This window comes from Branchiostoma floridae, chromosome 12 (genome assembly GCF_000003815.2).
Source record: "Branchiostoma floridae strain S238N-H82 chromosome 12, Bfl_VNyyK, whole genome shotgun sequence".
In the NCBI taxonomy this organism is placed as follows: domain Eukaryota; kingdom Metazoa; phylum Chordata; class Leptocardii; order Amphioxiformes; family Branchiostomatidae; genus Branchiostoma; species Branchiostoma floridae.
Genome location: NC_049990.1, coordinates 800,458 through 822,687, shown reverse-complemented (window position 1 = coordinate 822,687; position 22,230 = coordinate 800,458). Strand labels below are relative to the sequence as shown.

At 46.8% G+C, this 22,230-nt stretch overlaps 1 protein-coding gene and 1 long non-coding RNA gene across 4 annotated transcripts in view; one reads left to right on the top strand and one right to left on the bottom strand.

Moving 5' to 3' along the window:
- LOC118427797 (sterile alpha motif domain-containing protein 11-like) overlaps positions 1-22,230 on the bottom strand; it is a 41,199-nt gene that overhangs the window by 5,992 nt on the left and 12,977 nt on the right. Inside the window, exons 2-3 of one of the 3 annotated variants that reach the window (XM_035837747.1) lie at positions 2,403-2,548; positions 1,903-2,015 (exon numbers count right to left, since the gene is read on the bottom strand). In XM_035837747.1, the coding sequence (XP_035693640.1) occupies positions 1,903-2,015; positions 2,403-2,548 (259 nt within the window). The remainder of the gene's footprint in view (positions 1-1,902; positions 2,016-2,402; positions 2,549-22,230) is intronic. The other 2 variants (XM_035837749.1, XM_035837748.1) reach the window with 2 other exon arrangements.
- Positions 12,486-16,084, top strand: LOC118427858. Its single transcript, XR_004832588.1, has 2 exons — positions 12,486-12,651; positions 15,117-16,084. It is a non-coding gene; the product is annotated as an uncharacterized LOC118427858 (long non-coding RNA).

The following is a 22,230-nucleotide window of genomic DNA, read 5'->3' as shown; positions in this document are numbered from 1 at the left end:
ATGTGTTCGGCTTATCGTTCTACCTCACTGTCAATCAAAACTGAGGAACAGGGTTCAAATCGTTCTCCTTCCCTGTCAATCAAAATACGAGAAACAACAAAACTCATACCATTCTACTTTCCTGTCAATCAAAAACGAAAATGACGTCGTTAGGTATAAATCTCAAATGTGGTCAGCTTATCGTTCTACCTCACTGTCAATCAAAATGCGAGGAACGGGGTTTTGGATCGTTCTATTTCACTGTCAATCAAAATGAGAGGAACAAAGTTCGAATCGTTCTATTTCCCTGTCAATCAAAATGCGAGGAACAGGGTTCGAATCGTTCTATTTCCCTGTCAATCAAATCAGAAAAACCAGGTTTGAATCGTTCTACTTCGCTGTCAGTCAAATTTAGGTTCGAATTTAGGAACAAGGTTCGAATCGTTCTACTTTGCTGTCAATCAAAACTCGCTGAGGTACTCCCCTGTCAATCAAGATAACAGAAAGACCAGCCAGCGGATAGACTGACTCACTGAAATATTTTTCTCTCTTTTTTTTCATCCAGCTGAAACGTGCGCTTGGAGATAGAGTAGTCCGTAGTCCGTCTCAGCTGTATATCAAAGTGAACTGCCCCGAAACTGCTCTGAGGGAGGGAGGGGCGCCCTAACCAAACATGACGGTCTGAAAGTCGTCCGAGCCAACTGTCAATCACCCCGTGTGTGGGAGTGACGATCGGAATGCCGTCCCCACCGACTGACCTTCACGTTTGTTCAAGTCTCATTAGGTAGCACGAGTCAAGGTCAAGTTCGGTCACAGCGGTAGTTTTTGCGATGTAGTCTCTGCCGGATTCAATAGGTTGGAAGCCGAGGAAAAAAATGCAAGTACAGTAGAACTGTAGAAGCCAGTACAATTGCACAACGGATTACCGCATAATTCGGATAATTGCACGAAACCCCTAGTCAAGCTGGATAACTAGTGTACTAGTGTGTCTGCAAAACTATAGTATATTTAGTATGATGTTGAAAAGTGAAAATTATATGGACCCCAACTATCCTTCCCTGTAGTACATTTGTAGTTGAATTTGTTAGTTCCGCATGTCCTAATCTTGTTAGATATACAGACAGAGGATTAGGCGTGTACAGGCGGGCCTCGTCACTCATCGGGCGGGTTAACCAAGCGTAGCGCCTGTCAACACGTCTCGGGGCGGCTGCTCCCCCGGCCCGCCCGCGTCTGACAGGTCTCCCCGGGCCCGCTCCACACGGGGCCCGCCCGCCTCCGCCCTGTCGCCTCGGTCTGCCGAGCCTCCCACACCACAGCGCGATGAAAGATTGTGGTACGAGGCCGCACTAATGTAGTTCTATGGATAACATCTACGTTATGGTACTATTCTGGATACTGGAATCCAGCCCGATGTCAAAAATATCTGCACGATAGATTTATACGACTTTTTTCCCACTCTTTTGTCCAAGGATATTTTTCATATTCAGCAAATGGCCGAGCAAATGTAATTCTATGGATAACATCTCCTTGGCTGTACTAGTGTTACCGTCTTTTGGCTATGGATATTTTTCGACTTCAGCAAACGGCAGAAATGATTAGACGTTAGGCCTCCTAGCGACTTCTTTACAAATTGCAAAGAATGCGATGATTGAACATCTTAGAAGCTTTTGTACTTCTGTATTTCTGGTGCTTTATTTCCCGTCTTTTCTTGGGGGATAAAATGCAATTGTCCTTGTTTGGACTCTTATGTTCTCCCTTGCGGCTCATTAAATTTGGCATATTTCTGTGGCTTGTTTTGCAGTATTGTAGACGTAGCTTTAGGTGCGATCAGAAATACTTAAGCATTATAGGTCCCTACGTATTACTAATACAATATTTCATTAGAGCGGTGTTTATTTATTTGTTTGTTTTTCCTTCACCTACCTGATGAGCTGCCGTTGGGCGATGAGGCCGCCACCCGGTCCCCTGCAGTACCACTCCCGCCGCTAGCGCTGCTGGCGCTGCAGTACAGGTGCGAGATGATGGACGAGAGGTTGCTAGGGAATACGTCACGTGGTTAGATGACGTGTCGCCAATCACAGTGTACTTTTTTTACATCGCTTAAAGCATCCAAATCATTGCTTTAAATCTACTATTCGCCCACAAAGTAAAACGTGACAATTTGCCAATTATTTGGGATTGCCAAGTAAACAACTGGATTGCAGGAAAGCCGTATAGCATACAATAAACTAGAATCTTTGTACCTTTATTTTGGGCTTTAAAAAAAAAGACTAACATTGCAACACAGACTAGAATGGTGGCTACTTCGCCAATATCATATTAGCACTTACTCGCCCAACTATACGTTTACAAGTTTACTCGAATAGTTACACATAGTAGTTTAAATGTAGCTGAGTTGGGACAAAATTGTGTAAAATCTTCACCTTTTCTTCCCGGAGGACGGCCCCTGTTCTTCATCTGCCTCTCCCGCGTTCTCTCCATCATCCGACTGGTTCCCTTCGCGCCTGCGCGCTGAGACGGGCCCGCCGCGCTTGTCCACCAGTCTCCCGCGGTTCTGCAACATAGCAGCCTGTGTGAGGTAAACATAGCCTCAGATTCATAACCTCGGGTTCTGCAACATAGCAGCCTGTGTGAGGGTAAACATAGCCTCAGATTCTGCAACATAGCAGCCTGTGTGAGGTAAACATAGCCTCAGATTCACAACCTCGGGTTCTGCAACATAGCAGCCTGTGTGAGGGTAAACATAGCCTCATATTCATAACCTCGGGTTCTGCAACATAGCAGCCTGTGTGAGGGTAAACATAGCCTCAGATTCACAACCTCGGGTTCTGTAACATAGCAGCCTGTGTGAGGTAAACATAGCCTCAGATTCATAACCTCGGGTTCTGCAACATAGCAGCCTGTGTGAGGGTAAACATAGCCTCAGATTCATAACCTCGGGTTCTGCAACATAGCAGCCTGTGTGAACATGCCTGAGATTTGCAATAGAACAGCAACAAAACATCGAAGTCACATTTGCATAAGTTACACACAAGGGAAGACAATAGAGGAACCAAGTAGAAGCTCAGAAATATATTAAGTTCCAAAAGCATATCACAAGACATGGAATTTAATTTTTCTATGCAGTATTACTCGCGCAAGCGAACATGTTATATGTCCGTCCATCGGGTTTAAATTTAGAAATGTCTTACTTTGTCAGAATTCACCCAAAAATCGCAACTTCAGGGCAAAATATTGTTCAATTTTTAGTTCTACCTGGGATCAGTCTGCAATTGTAGTTTATTTGCATTTCCAAAGGGGAATATTGAGTGTAAAGGGGATATCGCCAGTTTATGTTCCCCTCTCATAGACCAGTGTTCGACTTTTGTTTTGTTTGAAACTTTGTTTATTCATGAAAGCTCATTTATCATCTTAACAAGTCAATTTCACACACATAGTACAAAATACATAATAGTGAGAGCTGCTACATGATTCAATCCGTTTATTTCGGTCGTTTCCATTACTTTAAGAGTGTCTTAGAGGAAGCCAGAGTTGGGGTCGTGCGTATGTCTGGTGGTGGTAGACTGCTCCAGACGTGAACCACCAACTGTGTTGCCCCGGCCTGAGTGAAGACAGGCGTGTCCGGGCTGTCAGCGCGCCTTGCACTTGAACCTGACGGGAGGAAGGCGGCGGGCGCGGGCCAGCGCGGGCACGGGGTGCCGTCGTCATGGCAATTTGTAGCTGTCGTCTGCGATTCATGACGTCATTCGTCCCTAATCTCGAACAAGTCACGTAAGCGGAGGGCTGGGGCGGCTCAAGTCATCTCACTCCGGGGTTTCTGCAATCTTCTCGGCTTCCGCCGCCGGTTTTGGGTTTTTATCAGATGGTGAAGAATGTGGCGGGAACGCGTATCGGACGCGAGCCGGATCGTCTCAATACTCCCGGCAGTTAACCTCTGCCCCCTGACGTCACTAGACCCGTGAAATACGACCCCCCTGTATCGCACGACGTTCCGAAAATCCGATGGCGGGTATCGAGCCGCGTTCAGGAGCGCGCGGTGTCGACATCGATCCCGCCCGGGCGGCCGATAATGAAGCCGCCGCGCCGCCAGCGCCCGTTATCGGCCGGACCGTGTTGGATTACTCCGCTGCACGGATTGGACAGCTTCCGGGCAAATATCGGGACCGGGGTTTGATTGCTACACCGGACGGTCCGCCATGCATAGCCTATAGCAGGCTCCGCGGAGCACTTGTCAAATACTGGTAGAAGTTGTACTAAATAGGACTAAATTGGTCTCGTACTGATTCCTCTGGCCGACCGACTCCCCTAGCATACTACTCCCCCTAAATTATTCCAGTCCAGTTTCTACTATTTGACCAGCGATCCGCGGAGCCTGGTAGAGGCTATGCCTTGAGTGTGGCAGGTTTGATTGCTACACCGGACGGCCCGTGTGGCAGGTTTGATTGCTACACCGGACGGCCCGTGTGGCAGGTTTGATTGCTACACCGGACGGCCCGTGTGGCAGGTTTGATTGCCACACCGGACGGTCCGTGTGGCAGGTTTGATTGCTACACCGGACGGCCCGTGTGGCAGGTTTGATTGCTACACCGGACGGCCCGTGTGGCAGGTTTGATTGCTACACCGGACGGCCCGTGTGGCAGGTTTGATTGCTACACCGGACGGCCCGTGTGGCGGTTTGATTGCTACACCGCACGGCCCGTGTGGCAGGTTTGATTGCTACACCGGGCGGTCCGTGTGGCAGGTTTGATTGCTACACCGGACGGCCCGTGTGGCGGTTTGATTGCTACACCGCACGGTCCGTGTGACAGGTTTGATTGCTACACCGGACGGCCCGTGTGGCAGGTTTGATTGCTACACCGGACGGCCCGTGTGGCAGGTTTGATTGCTACACCGGACGGCCCGTGTGGCAGGTTTGATTGCTACACCGGACGGCCCGTGTGGCAGGTTTGATTGTAAAACTGACGTGCGCTGTGGGTGCGTCACCGCTGCGTTATTGTCGTGTTATGGATGCGTTACTCAGGGCCCTGACCGATATTCAGGGCCTCTGACCCGACTGCCCCTGTCCCCCTCCCGCCCTTTCCACTATCATCATTGATCCACGAAGACTCGATGTCAGCAGCTCGGCAGTTCATTGTTAGCAATGCGCTACGTGTGCGTTACCACTGCGTTAGTGTAGCGTTAGGGATGCGCAGGTAGGGCAGGTGGGCGATTGTCCCTGTCCCTCCCTTGCTATCTCTCTCGTTCAAGGGTCGATGTCAACGTTGAGGTTGTCACCATGTTGATGCGTCACCACTGCGTTACTGCCGCGTTACAATGGCATCAGGGACGCGTTACTCAGGGCCTGGTGTGACCGATTGTCCCTGTCCCTCCGGCCCTTATCTCTCTCATTACTGATCCATGAATGCTCGGTGCCTTCAACTCTGCGGGCCCATGTTTGGCGTTAGCAATACGCTATTGATGCGTAACTACTGCGTTACTGTTGCGATACTCATGGCCTGGTGTGACCGATTGTCCCTGTCCCTCCCGCCCTGTCCCCGTCGTTATCTCTCTCGTTATTGATCCCGCGTGGATCGATGTCTGCCGCTCGGCCGGTCGATGTTTTTCGGCGGTTTCCGATGAAGGAAAAAACTTTAAAAACTTTTTTTGTTAATTTGGTGGCGCCTTGAGGGAGCCTTGCGCGGGCGGCGCATCGAGCGGGCGGCCCCAATCAGCGGACAGATCATCCCGGAGTGTCGGCGTCTCAGCATCGAGCGGGCGGCCCCAATCAGCGGACAGATCATCCCGGGGTGTCGGCGGCTCAGCGCAGGTCCCGCCGGCTCATCAGCGTGTCTGAGCCGGCCGGGAAATCAATACGCATCAAGGCGTGAGAGGGGGGGGGGGTGGTGTTGGCGTAATCAGCTTCGCGGGCAGGCCACACCGTTCGGATTTCTTGGTTCTTTCATTTTTGGACTAATGTCTTATGTAGGAAAGGTTGAAAAATAAGAAAAATCTTTGGAGGACTCTCGGCAACTGTTGTGTTTTGAAACATGAGCATTTCTAATTCTATGACCCCATGGCCATGAGTAGAGTAAAATAGAGCAGAGAAGAGAAGAGTATTATAACTAGTAGAGTAGAGTAGAGTAGAGTCGAGTCGAGTCGAGTCGAGTCGAGTAGAGTAGAGTAGAGAGTAGAGAAGAGAAGAGAAGAGTACATGCAGGGTTAAACGAAGTGTAGGACGGATAGTAGGGTGAAGACAAGGTAGAAACTGCGAGATGTTTGGTGCAAATCGGGACAGAGATGTGACGTGCACCCGGAGACTGCGTTTCCCTGTCCCGTGGCTGCGGAATGACCGGGGTAAGTGCGTGTTTAGGAGAGGTGCCTGTAACCAGTAGACTGCGTTGCCCTGTCCCGTACCGGCGGAATGACCGGGGTAAGTGCGTGTTTAGGAGGGAGTGTCGGCGCGATGATTGCAGAGACGCCTCCGGGGCGCTAACAAACTGCAGCGCGCCGTTCCGTGACGCCGCCAGACCGGCGTTAATCCCGCCTCCTGCCCGCGGGGCCACGCGAGACGCCACCGAGCCTGCCGGAGACTTGTCACCCCGTAAATCAGCGCGGCGGCCCGCGGCCACACGCGCGCGCCGGGCCGCCTGGCAAAGCGCCAAACTCCCGGCAGCAGCAAGGCAGCTCAGGGGAGCACGTCACCAGGCTATCACACTCTATGGAGAATGGCCTGTATGTCGTAGCCTCTTCCAGGCTCCGTGGAAAGCAATAAACCACTTCGCACCTATTAGATAGCGATTAGTGGACTTCAAAGAACATAGCGACCCCGCACTGGCTTCGTGGTGAGGAAACGTACTCTTCTGGTCGGCTAACTCCCCTAGCGTACTATAGACTTTATTTGTCCAATTTCTACAATTAGACCACCGATCCACGAAGCCTGGTAGAGGCTATGTATGTCAGACTGTTTCCAAGGTCGACACAGGCTAGTCTGTGTGATGCAAACTCTGCTGTCCAGGGCTGTAACTCGCCCCTCCCCGCAGAGGAGGCTGGTGGATGTTGGACGGGCTGCTATAAGCTAGTTTTAATCAGACTAGACACAGGCCAAGGCAATTCGTCTCCAAGGAAATTCTACAACAGGCCTCCAAAGCTATTGAGTCCTTGAGTTACCCTGATATTACCTAGTCCACGGTCTGGCATGCAGGCTGTAGGATTTAACTCAGCCCCTGTTAAGAAAAAAATCAAAACAGAAGAGCAAACAAACAATGACTGTCGTACGACAAGCGTCCCACCACGATAACTATCGTACGACAGTTTGTGTCAACAGCTTTATCGTTACACATGTCGTGTTGGTTCGCCTTCTGATCTAGAAAAGGGTACTAGAAGCTGTAAAAATAGACGTGAAACACCGAGAATAAACCGATCGTTACATCCGCTTGGAGAAATTGTGGACTGGTACAACCTCCCCAACTACCTTGTTGAGGCTTTAATACGAAGACACGGCGGTTACGGACCACCAGGGCCCGGTGCCTGTCATGGTGCGGGGCGGGGCGACGTTTAGGCCCGGTCGGGGTTAGGGACCACCGGGGCCGCCGTCTCTCTCGCCGCCGCGCCGCCGACCTTGTAAATCTGACGGCGCGCCAAGAAACTTCAAGACTTCCGGGGGTTTAGAAGTTTGGCTGGGTCTTTTGTTTTTCTCTGGATCTCCAAGGAAATTTACCTAACCGAGCCGACACTCGTCTGGACCACTTGACAAGGCTGTGGCACGGAGAGGGATCGCCTTGAAATCACGCTTCATTCCTAGGCGTAGTGTTGACGTCCGTCCAGCTGACGGCTAACGAAGCAAGATCAGAGTTCTCTTGGCTTGAACACACCGATGAATTATGTCAATGAATGTTAGACATCCAGGTAATAAGATTGCCCAAAGGCAATTGCTCAAGCAACTGGATATGAGTTTGGACTCGGTAAGACGTTTCAGACAGCCATCCGGCGTCTTTCGTCACTGACATTGTGAAGAAAACTGCTGGATGAAAACTGATGAAATATTGTTTAAAAATGACATTGCAGTCTGAGCCGGCGCCTCGTTAGTGACGTATCGCGCCAGCTGGAGGTCGGGCGGTGTCACCAGCCGCGGCACACGTCAATGGCGCGAAATTAGCGGCTGCCGCGCCGCGCACCTTTGTTCCTAATGCCTCCTCAGACGTCCGGATTGCCTCCTCAGACGTCCGGATCCGCCGCTCCACGGCGACGCCATCGGCCGCCGCGCCCAGACAGCGGGGATTTCTGCCTTCTTAAGGCGCCATCCATCCACGTCTTGGCGTAATGACACGGACTTAAGACGCGCGAGGCTCCCCGGACGAGAAGTGGAGATGTCATTGTCTTCTTCTTCTTCGAGAAATTGTACTTTAGTTTTCTCACATAACTTTGGCGCTAAGAAGCGAAGGTGAAAAAGTTCAGTCGATATTTCTTTGATCATCTTCAAATTTGACAATCCTGGGCTCGCAGGTCTTCCGTATACGTGCTGTAGTTATACGTTATAGAATCGAGGCAATGGAAGAATATTCCCCTACTGTTAATTACATCAATACATCATGTCCAAAATGTACGTCGTTTTGCATAAGTACAGCACGTGGTGACATAAGATGAGATCATTAGTGACGTTCTGCTGTGGTCACCCAAACATGGTCATGCAAGCAGAGGTAGACCACTCAAAACATATGTACGTCAACTTTGTGAAGATACTGGCTGCTCGACTGAAGAACTGCCCAAGGCTATGGAGGCTAGGGAAGGATGGAGGAAGAGAGTCATGGCTATCCGTGCAACCAGCACGCCCGGATGATGATGATGATGATGGTGACATACGGATAGTAGAGATAGAGACCATTAGATATTGTACAGTTTGAAAGAACATTGATTGGGCAAAGTTGCAAAAAGGAAGATAAAGGCAATTTCTTCTTCTACTCTTTCAGAAGAAAAGTGTGTTGGCCAAGTTAGGCCAACATGCTAAAAAAAACTTTTATTGAATTTCCGCTTCCTCCAGACGAAAATGTGTCCTTCTAAGGATGACACCCAGGGTGGTCATACCTGTCCTCTCACCTGCCGACGGCGTAAGACAAGGAGGACACCTGAGCCGGGCGGTGCCTTTGATCCCAACACCTGAGGACATCACCTGAGATTTACGTTCTTCGCGTGCAAAACATCGACAGATCACTTCAACAGGAACCTCTGGCGCTCCGCCGCTTTGTAGCGTGTTTGTAGCGGTTTATGTGGACCATCACAGACGGAATGGCCACAGAACCGCTACAAAGATCTCCCTGTCACTATCTCCAAGCAGATGTCGGGTGGTCAGTCTTTGTCTCTGACTTATCCCATTCTCATGACACATAAATGGTGATTGAAATGGTCAAGTACTGAAATCTTTATTAGCTATAAAACATGCCAAGTACCGATTGGCATTTACAGTCTTCGTGTGAATGTCGAAAATCACGAACCAGTGTTCCCAAACGGCCTGGGAAGGAGGCTATGAAAGCGGCGGGTGCCTTGATGTAGGATTTTAGTCCGTCACGCACGGAGGCTTAGCGGGGACTAGGCGGCCCTCCCGGCGGGCGGGGTCTGTCGACAGGCCGGCGGTGGGCGATGACAGGGCGCGGCGGCTGGGCGCGTGTTGGGTAAACTCCGGGCGGCGCGCCCTGATCTCCGCACCGCCGTCTCTCACACTTCCGAGCGGAAACGCGGGGAACCCGGCTCAACACGCGCCGACATTTAACACCCCCCCCCCCCCCTCAACTCGCGACCTGCATGTTAACTACTAACTACATCTAGCCTCTTTCACAGACCTCCTAGCTGCGACTTGAAGTTATTTGTGAGAGGAGTACTTGCTTTTCGTTTGGGATTTTCAACAGGGGTTACGGTCGGCCCGTATTAGATGATGATAAGAACTTAAATAAAAAGTCGAGTGTGCAACGATCTCATTTAGGTAATCCAGGTCATTAGTGACGCTGAAGAAGGGTGATGGATGTCGCTTAGAACGTCCTGAAGTTGTCTTCGTTTATTTTGATAATATCCAGTTCTAGAGATTGAATTGTCTTTGAATTTACCAGGAGTTCGCTAGCTGGCCATGGAAGACGTCAGCGTCGGAGGATGACTTAAGTGGTGAGACTAGCGGACAAGAGACCATGAGTTGAATCGCTGGCGTACCTTGCTAGACATTATTGAATATTGTGTCATTGAGAACACTTCGCACGACTTTCCTCACTCCACCCAGGTGGACAAATGGGTACCTGACTTCGGTTGGGGAGGTAAAAGACAATGAAAGGAGATGGTTGGGCTCCGCCTCTCTACATCATGCCCTAGACCAAGGAGGGTTCAATTAACAGCCCACTGCTCCTACAGCTTCAGAATAGGTATTTGACTTCAGTTAGAGAGGTATAGGTGGTGGAAGGAGAGGGATGGGTTTCACCTCCCAATACCGTACCCTAGACACAGTGGATAGCAACCCACTGCCTCTACAGCCTCAGAATCTGACTTCAGTTACAAGTGGAAGGAGAGGGATGGGCTCCGCCTAGACACAGTGGATAACATTAACAACCCACTACCCCTACGGCTACGCCGTTACCTTTTACCCCAGAGTCCTTTAGCCTCCGTATCATGCCCTAAACACAGTGGATAATAACCCACTGGCCGGCACTGCTCAGCTACAGCCTCAGAAAAGGTATCTGACTTCAGTTACAAGTGGAAGGACAGGGATGGGCACAGCGGATATCAACCCGCTGCCCCTACGGCTACGGTACTACCTTCACCTTCGCCGTTACCTTTTCCCCGGCCAGAGTCCCCCAGGAAACAGCGGGAACACTTAGCGGGGATGACTCGGGGCTGGAGCGGCGCCTGGGCAATCGGGGGCCATCGCGCCCGGCTCAGGATAATCCGCCCTGCTCAGGGGATTAAGATACGCGAGAGGGACGCCACGACTTGCACGCTAACCACTGGGCCTGTACAGCACAGTTACAGGCTACACGTCACCACCACTACACGCTAACCACGGGGCCTGTACAGTACGGTAACAGGCTTCACGTCACTAGGATAATCTCCTCGGCTCAGGGGATTAAGATACGCGAGAGGGACGCCACGACTTGCACGCTAACCACTGGGCCTGTACGGTACAGTAACAGGCTACACGTCACCGCTACACGCTAACCACCGGGCCTGTACAGCACAGTAACAAGCATCACGTCACCTGTACAGTACAGTAACAGGCTACACGTCACCTGTACAGCACAGTAACAGGCTACACGTCACCTGTACAACACAGTAACAGGCTACACGTCACCTGTACAGCACAGTAACAGGCTTCACGTCACCTGTACAGCACAGTAACAGGCTTCACGTCACCTGTACAGTACAGTAACAGGCTACACGTCACCTGTACAGTACAGTAACAGGCTACACGTCACCTGTACAGTACAGTAACAGGCTACACACCACCTGTACAGTACAGTAACAGGCTACACGTCACCTGTACAGTACAGTAACAGGCTACACGTCACCTGTACAGTACAGTAACAGGCTACACGTCACGTGTACAGCACAGTAACAGGCTGCACGCCACCTGTACAGCATAGTAACAGGCTACACGTTACCACTACACGCTAACCACCCGGGCCTGTATTCGCCGCTACACACAAATAACCACCATGGGGGCCTCAACTTTAGTGAGACACCTCCTCACGCACTTTCATCCTCCGCGTTCTCAGGCCACTCTTTTGGACGTTTGCGTGGTTCGTCTCCAGATCACATCTCCGGTACCAGAAAACGATCTTCTCTCTGTGCAGACGGCTTCACACTCTATAAATGCCTGAGCACTACTATCCTATTTCTACCGTAGCTCCTTGCACAGCTCGCTAAAACAGGACAAGGAGCCCCGAAAGACAGAGGATGGTACTAGTGCCCAGGCTATAAATGCACTCCTTGTTGAATTAAAACCCTATGAATATCGCTTTCTCTTTACTGTTACCCTCAGTCAGTACTACCCACTAGCTCTCCCTTTTCGCTAGCTACTAAACGTAGAGCAGTTTCGGTGACGAGGCTTCCCTCGTCTGCTTTGCTTTTTTACTACAGTCAAACATAAATGGCCAAGCGACCACCTCTTCAAACCGATTTTTCCTCGGTCCCGAAATTTTTTTCCCTTTGGCCCCGAACGCTTAAGATTTAGGCCGCACAGGACCAAGTCCCTGTCCATAACGACCGCGTCATTTTCAAGCTTGAGGTGTCATCGATCTTCAATGATAACTAGCGGAATGTTGTGCCGAAATCGGTCAGTTTGGGTCGGAGTTAGACTGCGATACGATGTTATGTACAGAAATGTGTTTCCGATGAAATATTACATCATATTTCCACCCCTAGCGCCCCCCCCCCCCTCCCCTTCCGTGTCGTGCGCGGCTATTAGCGGCTCTAAAGGCGCCGCGCGCCTAATGCGAGTTGTCTTAACGCTAATCCCGCGGAAGCGCGCGAGATCACGCAAGGTTACGGCTTGAGCCATAGTGAGAAGTACACTGGTGGGGAAGCGCAATGCTTTATGGTTAACTAGGCTTGTTACAAGATGGCCGCCATCCAAGATGGCGGCTCTTGGTGGAAACCCGAAGTGGGTGCAAGAAAACAGACCACTGCTCACCGGGATGGTCATGGATGACTACGCACAAGGTACGTATAGGCGGGAGATACGTGTGTCCTTTATCTTTCATGCCATTGATACTTCTATGAGGAGCCGATTGCCCAATTTCTACCGAATATACCCTATGAGACATAAGGTTGGAGCCTCTGGCGACATCAATCTCGACTTGAGAAAGTACGTTACCTCCAAATCGCATTTAAACTCGTTTTGTCAATACTACTACATGGACCCCTAGCACACGAAAAATTTGAGAGTAATCGATGCAGCAGATCTCGAAAAATTCAATGCACAATGTATTTGCCCCCCTCCCACCCTCTGCAGCCAAGGAGACAAAGTGTGTCAACTTCAAGGACTGGGAGAAATTCAAAAAAATCAATCAATTTTCTGGAACGTAATTTAGATCATGACTACACAAATCACACCAACATACTTCAATATATCAGAGAGATCCATTCATTTGATCCTGAAATACAGACTGCCAAAGTTGCTTGGATTTTGCCCAGCAATATTGTTTACACTGTGTCATCTTCATGGACTGGGAGAAATTAAAAAAAATCCATTTATCTTTTTCAAAGTAATTTACATCATGAGTACTTAAATCACTCTAACATATTCTAGAATATTGAAGAGATCCATTCATTTGATCCTGAAATACAGACTGCCAAAGTTGCTTGAATTTTGCTCAGCAATATTGTTTACACTGTGTCATCTTCATGGACTGGGAGAAATTTAAAAAAATCATCTAATCTTTTTCAAAGTAATTTAGATCATGAGTACGTAAATCAGTCTAACATATTTTAGAATATTGAAGAGATCCATTCATTTGATCATGAAATACAGACTGCCAAAGTTGCATGAATTTTGCTTAGCAATATTGTTTACATTGTGTGAACTTCAAGGACTGGGATAAATTCAAAGAAATCAATTAATCCTCTTCAAAATATTTGAGATCATGCCTATATAAACTACTCTAACATATTCTGGAATATTGGAGAGATTTGATTATTTGATCATGAAATACAGACTGCCAAAGTTGCATGAATTTTGCTTAGCAATATTGTTTACACTGTGTGACCTTCAAGGACTGGGAGAAATTAAAAAAATGCATTGATTTTTAAAAAAAGTATATTGAAACATGACTACATATATCATTCTACCAGACTCCAGGATATTGGAGAGATCCACTCATTTGATCTGTAAATATTGACAGTCAAAGTTTGTAGACTTTTGGTCAGCCATATTGTTAATACTAAGTGAAGTTTAATGACTGAGATAACTTCAAAAAAATCAATTAACTATTTTCAAAGTAATTAAAAACATGCCTGTATATATCACTTTAATATGCCCCTGGATATTGGAGACATCCACTCATTTGATTTAGTATTATAGACAGTCAGAGTTTCTTGAATTTTGGTCAGCCATATTGTTTACACTGTATACAGTTTAAGGACTGGGATAAATTCAATGAAATCAATTGATTCTTTTCAAAGTAATTGAAAACATAACTGCATATGTCACTCTAAAATATGCCTACATATTGGAGAGATCCACTCATTTGATTTGATATCATAGACAGTCAAAGTTTCCTGAATTGTGGTCAGCCATATTGTTTACACTATATGCAGTCTAACTGTAATGACTGGGATAGATTCAAAGAAATCAATTGATTTGTTTCGAAGTTATTTAAAACATAACTTCACATATTACTCTAACATATGCCTGTATATTGGAGAGATCCACTCATTTGTTTTAGTATTTTATAGACAGTCAAACCTTCCTGAATTTGGGCCAGCAGCCATATTGTTTGCACTTTGTGAAGTACACTGTGTGTAGGATGAATTCCAAAAAAAGTAAGCTGTGTAATTTAAGTGAATGAAAACAAGAATGCATACTAGTATATGTTACATCAACATATCCTGAAAAGTACAGAGATGCTGAATTTTGATCCAGAAATGAAATATTGACTTGCTTGTCTTTAGTTTTGTTTTCTTCAGTTGTATTGTTCAAAGTGTCTTAACTTCAAGCACTGGGATAAGCTTAACATGTTCATAATGTTACCTATATCTGCATCAAACTTTGATAAGTGTAAGATACTTAGATTACAGTTCTTACAGCAGTATATATATATATGTGTACAATGCTTTATCATGCCAAACCCCCCTCCCCCATTTTCCAAGAATGGTAAAGAAATGTTTCTAATCCATGGCTGTTTGGATCTTGTAAACATGTTTCACCTCATAATAGAGCTTCATTGCTCCTAATAACTATGACTCAGGATTCAAATTTTTGAATATGAACATAACAAAAACAACAAATGTATACAAATCATTCAAGGGTATGCACAGAAATGTTATTGTCCATGTTAGTTTGATGTTATGCAATCAGATTTTTTTTTTTACATTATTTGAGTAGTATAGATAACTTTGTTGAAAGACAATGAACAGAAAGAAAAGAAGCACTTACAATCACAATCCTCTCTCTCTTTATTTTCCAGTTGAAGGACAGAAAATTATTGGTTTGCTCTGAACCAGGACTGTGGAGTTCAATACAGCCTTACATCAGATTCTCTCACCAACCCTGTTATGATTCACAGACCTGGAATACTCACTGAATGAAAACATCAATACATACATATTTTATAGCTACTGTGTATTTAAGTTGTGTGTTTACTATTTGCATTGGTGATGATTTGTAATTTATTTCTATGATTTGTTATACCTCTTTTCCAACTTTACCCTACTGTCTTTGATTGAAAGGAGGCTGGATAAAGACAGTGTATTGTTGTGCATTGTAATGCTCAATGTTATGAACCAATGATGTCTTACCTGAAAGTGTAACTTGAAAAATATATATAGTATATCTGTATTAGCTTGAAATAGTAGAATTGACATTAGTATAGGACTGAAACAAATGTACTTTATCTATTGTGTGTCCATTGTTTTCTTTTCCCTTGGCATGGAGGAATATCCTAGCCTGTGTGCTATCCTAGTTAGATTACCAAGGCTCCTATACCTCTCCCCCATACATAGGGAATTGTAGGGGCCTTAGCAAACAAGGATTGTGCAGCATATTACCCTGTGGTATCTTTATATCTTAGACAACTTTGTGTAATATCTGATGCATTGTGATCAGTATCACTATAATAGGAACTACTGGTTTGATATTACATTTCATCACCTTATGTTAGGTCTATTGTATGTTACCACTTTTTGTATATTTCTTTTGACACACATTAAAACATATTTTCTGATGCACACTAAATGATATTGTTTAAGGCACAAATGGTAAGATGAACCTGGCAAGTCTGTTACCAACTACATGTGTTACATCAAATTCAATATCAGTAGTACAAATGAATGAATCTACAGTATTCTATAAAGAGATATCTATGAAATATAATATTGGGAAAATAATATGAATAAAAGTTTTAAACATAGAATTTATACTTTAAACAAGAAGATACTCTATGCCATGTCACCTTTTTATCATAATAAACTGTATGCAGGCCACACCTGTTTTTCCCTCTTCACTATTTTTCTGATAAACCTCTGGCCTTAATGTTACATCAAAATTATTATCATGTGCTTAAAATTTATTGTCTTCATTTGCATTCCATTTTTTTTCATGTACAGTCTTAGAAAAGTTTGTGCTGAAAATTTTGATGTTTTCGTATTAACGTTATTCATAATATTAACGTTAGATGATTTTCACAGTGGAATTATTTCACAGGAAATCTGTTTTTTTCCCATTTACTCCATTGTTTTTCTGGGACGAATTTGGAAAGTGACCTTATCATATTTCGACATTGTTTGGCTCAATACTGATCAGGAAAGCACCCAACACAATGCCCCTACATTACGATGCGTCAGTATAGAACAAACTGCAGGAAGTAGAAATTTCAATTTTGCCGCCACAAGTTTGTACCCATCATCCCTTGCGCCTGAAACAAGCCTCGATTTCGTGGATGCCGGCGTTTCCATGGCCTGGTACACGCTTGAGCCAGGCGCTCAGGCGGCGACACGCGCGGGGGGCGGAGATCGTTTGTCGGAACAGCCACGTCAGGCCGGGCTGTTCCATTTACCGCCTGGTTGTTGGCGGGGAAAATAACAGCGGTCCAGATCTCTACAGAATCAATCGTGAAAGATAGTGGATGCTGTCGGAAACTTCTGACCATTTCCAAAATACATTTGTAGTATCCAGTTGCTTGAGTAACTGCTTTTGGGCATATCAGTGGCTCATCACAGAATGACACACTCTATTCTTTTGCTTCAATATGCATAAGAATATCATGAATGAAAAATTAAGAATCAAAAATCAAATGTTACTCTTATCTATTTCTTTTGCATTCTGTTGTATACTTTCCAAACAGAGGTTCGGCTCCGGCTGTTGCTGTTTCTTTTACGTGTTTTAGGCGTAGTTGAAGGACTTTCTATTTAGTACCGTTTTCTTCATATCTACCTGACCGTGGACAGTAGGCCTGGAGAGTGTTCTGTGAGCCTAAATATTGCCACAGAACACACTACCAGATTTCCTCAGCGTCACTGAAGAACCTACTGGACGTTTCCAAATATCATATCCAGTTACTTTTTGGCGTAACACGACTGTTCTCCCCATTCAAGTTGTTGAAACGTCCCTCCCCAGGCTAATACAACGGTTCACCCCTGACCTCCCCTCCCCGGGATCGTTACCGGAGCTCCCCTCCGGAAGGCCGTCCGGCGCCGCCTGTATCGGGAACAGATAATTCGGCACGCAGGCGACTATCGGGCCGGGACGGGCGTGATCACAATCACTACTTACTACTTTAACTTACGGGCAGGCGTGGGCCGTTTCACCGATCCATGCACCCCGCTGTGCGCCCCTGCCGCGGCACGCAGGCGACTATCGGGCCGGGACGGGCGTGATCACAATCACTACTTACTACTTTAACTTGCGGGCAGGCGTTGGCCGTCTCACCGATCCATGCACCCCGCTGTGCGCCCCTACCGCGGGCTCAGGGGGATTTTACAGGGGATTTCGGTCACAGCTTCAATTGGAGTGATAAATCTGTATTTCTTCATTTTCCAAAAAATACTGAAACTCACTTCTCACGTTTATAAATGTTTCTTATTTGTCGACTGACAAAGTGTGATTTTACAAGGAGTGACACTTGAAAAGGTTTTCCGTTATCTTTGAGTTGACGTTGGTTACGAATTCAGTTAGATTGCTGCTTTTAACGTATTTCCAATTCTGCGCCTTTTCGATAATTTCTTTTCTTAAAACACTGGGAGTTGCCTCTCACATTTAATTGTTCCTTTGACGACTGACATTGTCTGACTTCGTCTAGTGATATTTTCGTACAATCGGAAATTTTCGATAGAAATGTCCTCAATGCATAAATGGAATAATTTGTAAAAATGACTGCGCCCACTTTTGCGTCCTCTTGCCTCAGAACTGACCGTTGGTGCTACTTGTACATAGCTTGTACATGTTAGTTATTCTATTGATCGTCTGTCCTTATCATGTTAAGTGCAAACGTAAATCATTGTTGTTAGTATCGCTAAGTCACATGTGATGTGCGTCTGTCAAATCAGAGGTTTTTAAACATTGTAAATTGGTTTTTAATTCAGTGGAAACACTGCGATACCCAATAAAGTCATCTTGTATCTTGTACAAAAATAAAGCATTTTTTTTTCATGTCGGATGTAAACATTTACAAGTATCCGTCCTCCGGTGCGCGTGACCTCTCTCTGACCGGTCGAACGTTGACCTTCTCACGGCACGAACTCTTGGTCGGGTAACGTCTTACGTCTTATCACACCCACCCCCTCCTGTCGAATGTGATAACCCCCCTTTTATAACACATAAATAAATAAACACCCCCCCCTCGTTATCAATATACTCCCTCTCGTGGAACGTGATAACCCCCTTGTTATCATCCCGCCGCCTGCCGTATGTGATAACGTATGGGTGAGAAATCGAACAAGCGAGAGGAAGTACGGCGGGGTACGGATAGAACTCAGGAAGGAAAAACCGGTCGTACAGACCAAAACCTACGCCTCCATCGGGCCGTCCTCAAGGGTTATCGAGAGAAGATGTTGAGAGCAGAGTCTGGCAAATATAGGTTGAATTCTATGTATGTATGTATGTATCTATCTATCAATCTATCTATGTATATGCCATGGTCGTATAGCCCTGAACCTAAACCTTCATCGGACCTTCCTAAAGCAAATCGTTATAGCGAGATAAGAGGGTAGATATTAAGAGTAGAATTTGGCAAAACTAGGCTGAATTCTTGGCTAGGAGAGTCAGTCCAGTATTAAACATTTCTGATGGAGACGGCATACTATAAACCCCGCCTAGCTGTCTGCTAGGTTACAGCTCAAGTGACCCGACCGGTTTTACCGGGTAAGAGCACCAATGTCAAGGCCGCCGCGTTCATGAATAAGCTCTTTACGTCGTAATATGACTGTTTGCTTGGAATATCGGCAGGTTGCGCCGTTCCTAGGTAGTGGAGTGACGGACTTTGTTTGGTGTTGATATCGACAATTTGGCTATTTGCGTCACTCCCGGTCAGCGGTGTGACGGACTTTGTTTGGTGTTAACATCAACAGTTTGCGCCGCTCCCCGTCAGCGGCATGACGGACTTTGTTTAGACTTAACATCAACAGTTTGCGCCGCTCCCCTTTACCGATGTGAGGCACGCCGGCGACGCGCGCGGCCGGTCCGAAGCCTGTGGGGACCGGCGCGTCCCGCTCCAGCCCAACTCCTCCTAAATTATCCTCCAGCATTGATGGAAACTTTTCCGCACCCGGGAGGAGATAATTACGCGGCGGCGGAAACTTCACGGCGAGGCTGGAATACCTAATTACCGGCCGCGCCGGGCGCGGGGATTACGGCGGGCGGAAAGTCGCCTCCGCCGGAGCGTTTTCCCGCGTAATGACCCGCCCTGGGCATGCCTGTAACGTCTAATATTCGAAATCTGTTGAGCCAATCAAGAGCAAACATTTCGGGAAGGATTTAACGAAATCCGCTGCGGCAGCGGCGAAATTTCGTTAGCTGGAATTGGGCACGCCGCCCTCCCCCTGGCGCGTTGGGTGTCGCGACCGGACTCAGAAAACACTCGCGCAACTTTAACAAGCGGAGCAAACTTGGCGGCCGGCGTCATTTGGGAACTCTCACCGCCTCGGGATTGTCTGGGGTCGTCTCGGCTTCTGCAAAGCCGCTTTTCTCGGAAAATGTCTCGGAGAATTCCTCGGAAGATCTGATGGGCGGCTCGTAAAGCGGCAGCCTTCCGAAACGTCTTGGCTCGCCATTTCCTCCGCAAAGCCGCGCGTTTTTCTTGGCAGATACGAGCCGACCGACAAGCGGCTTCGCTTCCCGTGGCGCTTCCGCTGGGCATGTTATACCGGGCCCTTATCTGTTGGGCCACGTCTTTGTCAGAAAACTTTCAGTGGATAATTGTCAGTGTGTCGTCACAGCGAGAAAGAGAGAATCAGCGCTAAATGATGACACGATTCGGTTTTTTTCTCGTCGCTTAGGTCTTGACCCAGCCGTAACAAGCAAAATATTCACGGGGATATCTACAACAAGGATCTGAAGCGACTGTAGCAAATCTGTCCGTAAAATAACTAAAAACGTTCGGTCAAAGTCCTTGGTTTGGTGTAGCAAATCTGCCAGTAACAAACGTTTGGTATAGCAAATCTGCCAGTAACAAACGTTTGGTGTAGCAAATCTGTGTTAGTGTTGCAAAGATAGCAGACGTAGATGTAACAACTTGAATTTGCCTGTAGAGGCGGAACTTGTGGAGTGAATAATTGTAAAAAAAATATCATCATCATCATCATCGGTCGGCTGCGGCGCATCTTTCATCAGTATGTAGTAGTAACCGTTTAGTGTAGCAAAGACAGCAGACATAGATGTAACAGCTTGAACTTGTATGCGGGGTCGAAACTTGCGGATGTACAATTGTAAAAATATTCGCAATTTGGAAAATCTTAAATATGGATGTTGCAACCATTTAGTGTAGCAAACGTAGCAGCCGTGCGTGTAGCAACTTGAACTTGTCTGTCTGACGAGCCCGAACTTGCGGAGTGGATTTGTAACAAACGTTTAGTGTAGCAAACGTAGCAGCCATGCGTGTGGCAACTACAACTCGCCTGTCTGACGAGCCCGAACTTGCGGAGTGGATTTGTAACAAATGTTTAGTGTAGCAAACGTAGCAGCCATGCGTGTGGCAACTACAACTCGCCTGTCTGACGAGCCCGAACTTGCGGAGTGGATTTGTAACAAATGTTTAGTGTAGCAAACGTAGCAGCCGTGCGTGTAGCAACTTGAACTCGCCTGTCTGACGAGCCCGAACTTGCGGAGTGGATTTGATCCTTAATGAACGGTGAGCGGCCGGCACGTAATTCTGCGCGAAGGGCGAACTTCTTAATGAGTTTTTACCGATCCTCCCGCGCGAGGGGGAAAATTGGCGCGATCCTAGGAGGCCCGCTAACCTTGCAACTTCGGGTCTGTCTTAGAGTTAGACAGTCTTACTGGCAACACGTCTGGATCCAAACTCTAGAAAACCTTAACAAGAACTAACGGAGTTATTTCATAAAGAAGCTTAAGGCCGCTGCTGTTGTCCTGAACTGAACTGTTATGTAGGTCATGGAAGGTATACTAGTAGTATATCGGTTTTCCTAGCCAATGCCTTGCACCAAACTGAGATGAACTTTAAATTCAGTCTAATGTCTTAAACACAGTTCTTTTCTAAACTGTACAATACTAGTTATAGCATGGGCGATAGGCCATCGAGTTTTTGTCGAAATCGCTGTTGCTTTATTTTTACGTATACACTCAACACACACTGTATACAGTACTACCGTACTGTGTACTCAGTCCATTGAATCAAGTAATAAACAAGCATGCTGAGCTTGAAAGACGCACTGTGTGCGCCGAGCTCCGTTTGCTGCGTCGTTCTGAGATCACGAGGATAGTTCGCGCAAAGGCCGACGGGAGTAGAACAGTTTCGCAGTTGGCTCGAACGCTTTCGCGAAGCCCTGCTCGAACCGATGAACCGCCAAGGGGCTAACTTCTCTAACTACATAAAGATGACTGGGTAGGAAATACTATCCGGAAAGAGCGTTACCAATAGGGGTGGCAGCAGGAAATGTGACTTAGAACCATGGTTCTATGGTGGATCTGGGGCTTCTTGGCTTTTACGTGAGAATAGTTTTCGGCGTGGCTGGTTTGACAAAAGGCAATAGGCCATCGAGTATTTGTTGAAATCAGTATTACATGTACTTTGTCGTACTGAAATAAGACTCTATGAACTCAAACAGTGTGTACTCGTTCCACAGAGATTCACGAGAATCAATCATACACTGACTACCAAACACACAGTGTACTCGGTCCACTCAAATATTCCCGGGAATCATACACTAACACACTCTGTGTCTTGTTCACTGAAAGAATTCCGAGAATCATAACACTAACAAACACCGTGCACTCAGTTCACTGAAAGAATCCTGAGAATCATACACAATCATACACACGGTGTACTTGGTTCACTGAAACTTTCGCGGGAACTTTTCTGAGTCTCGCGTCTGATTGGCTAGCAATGATGTAATCGTCTTGTGCAGCAG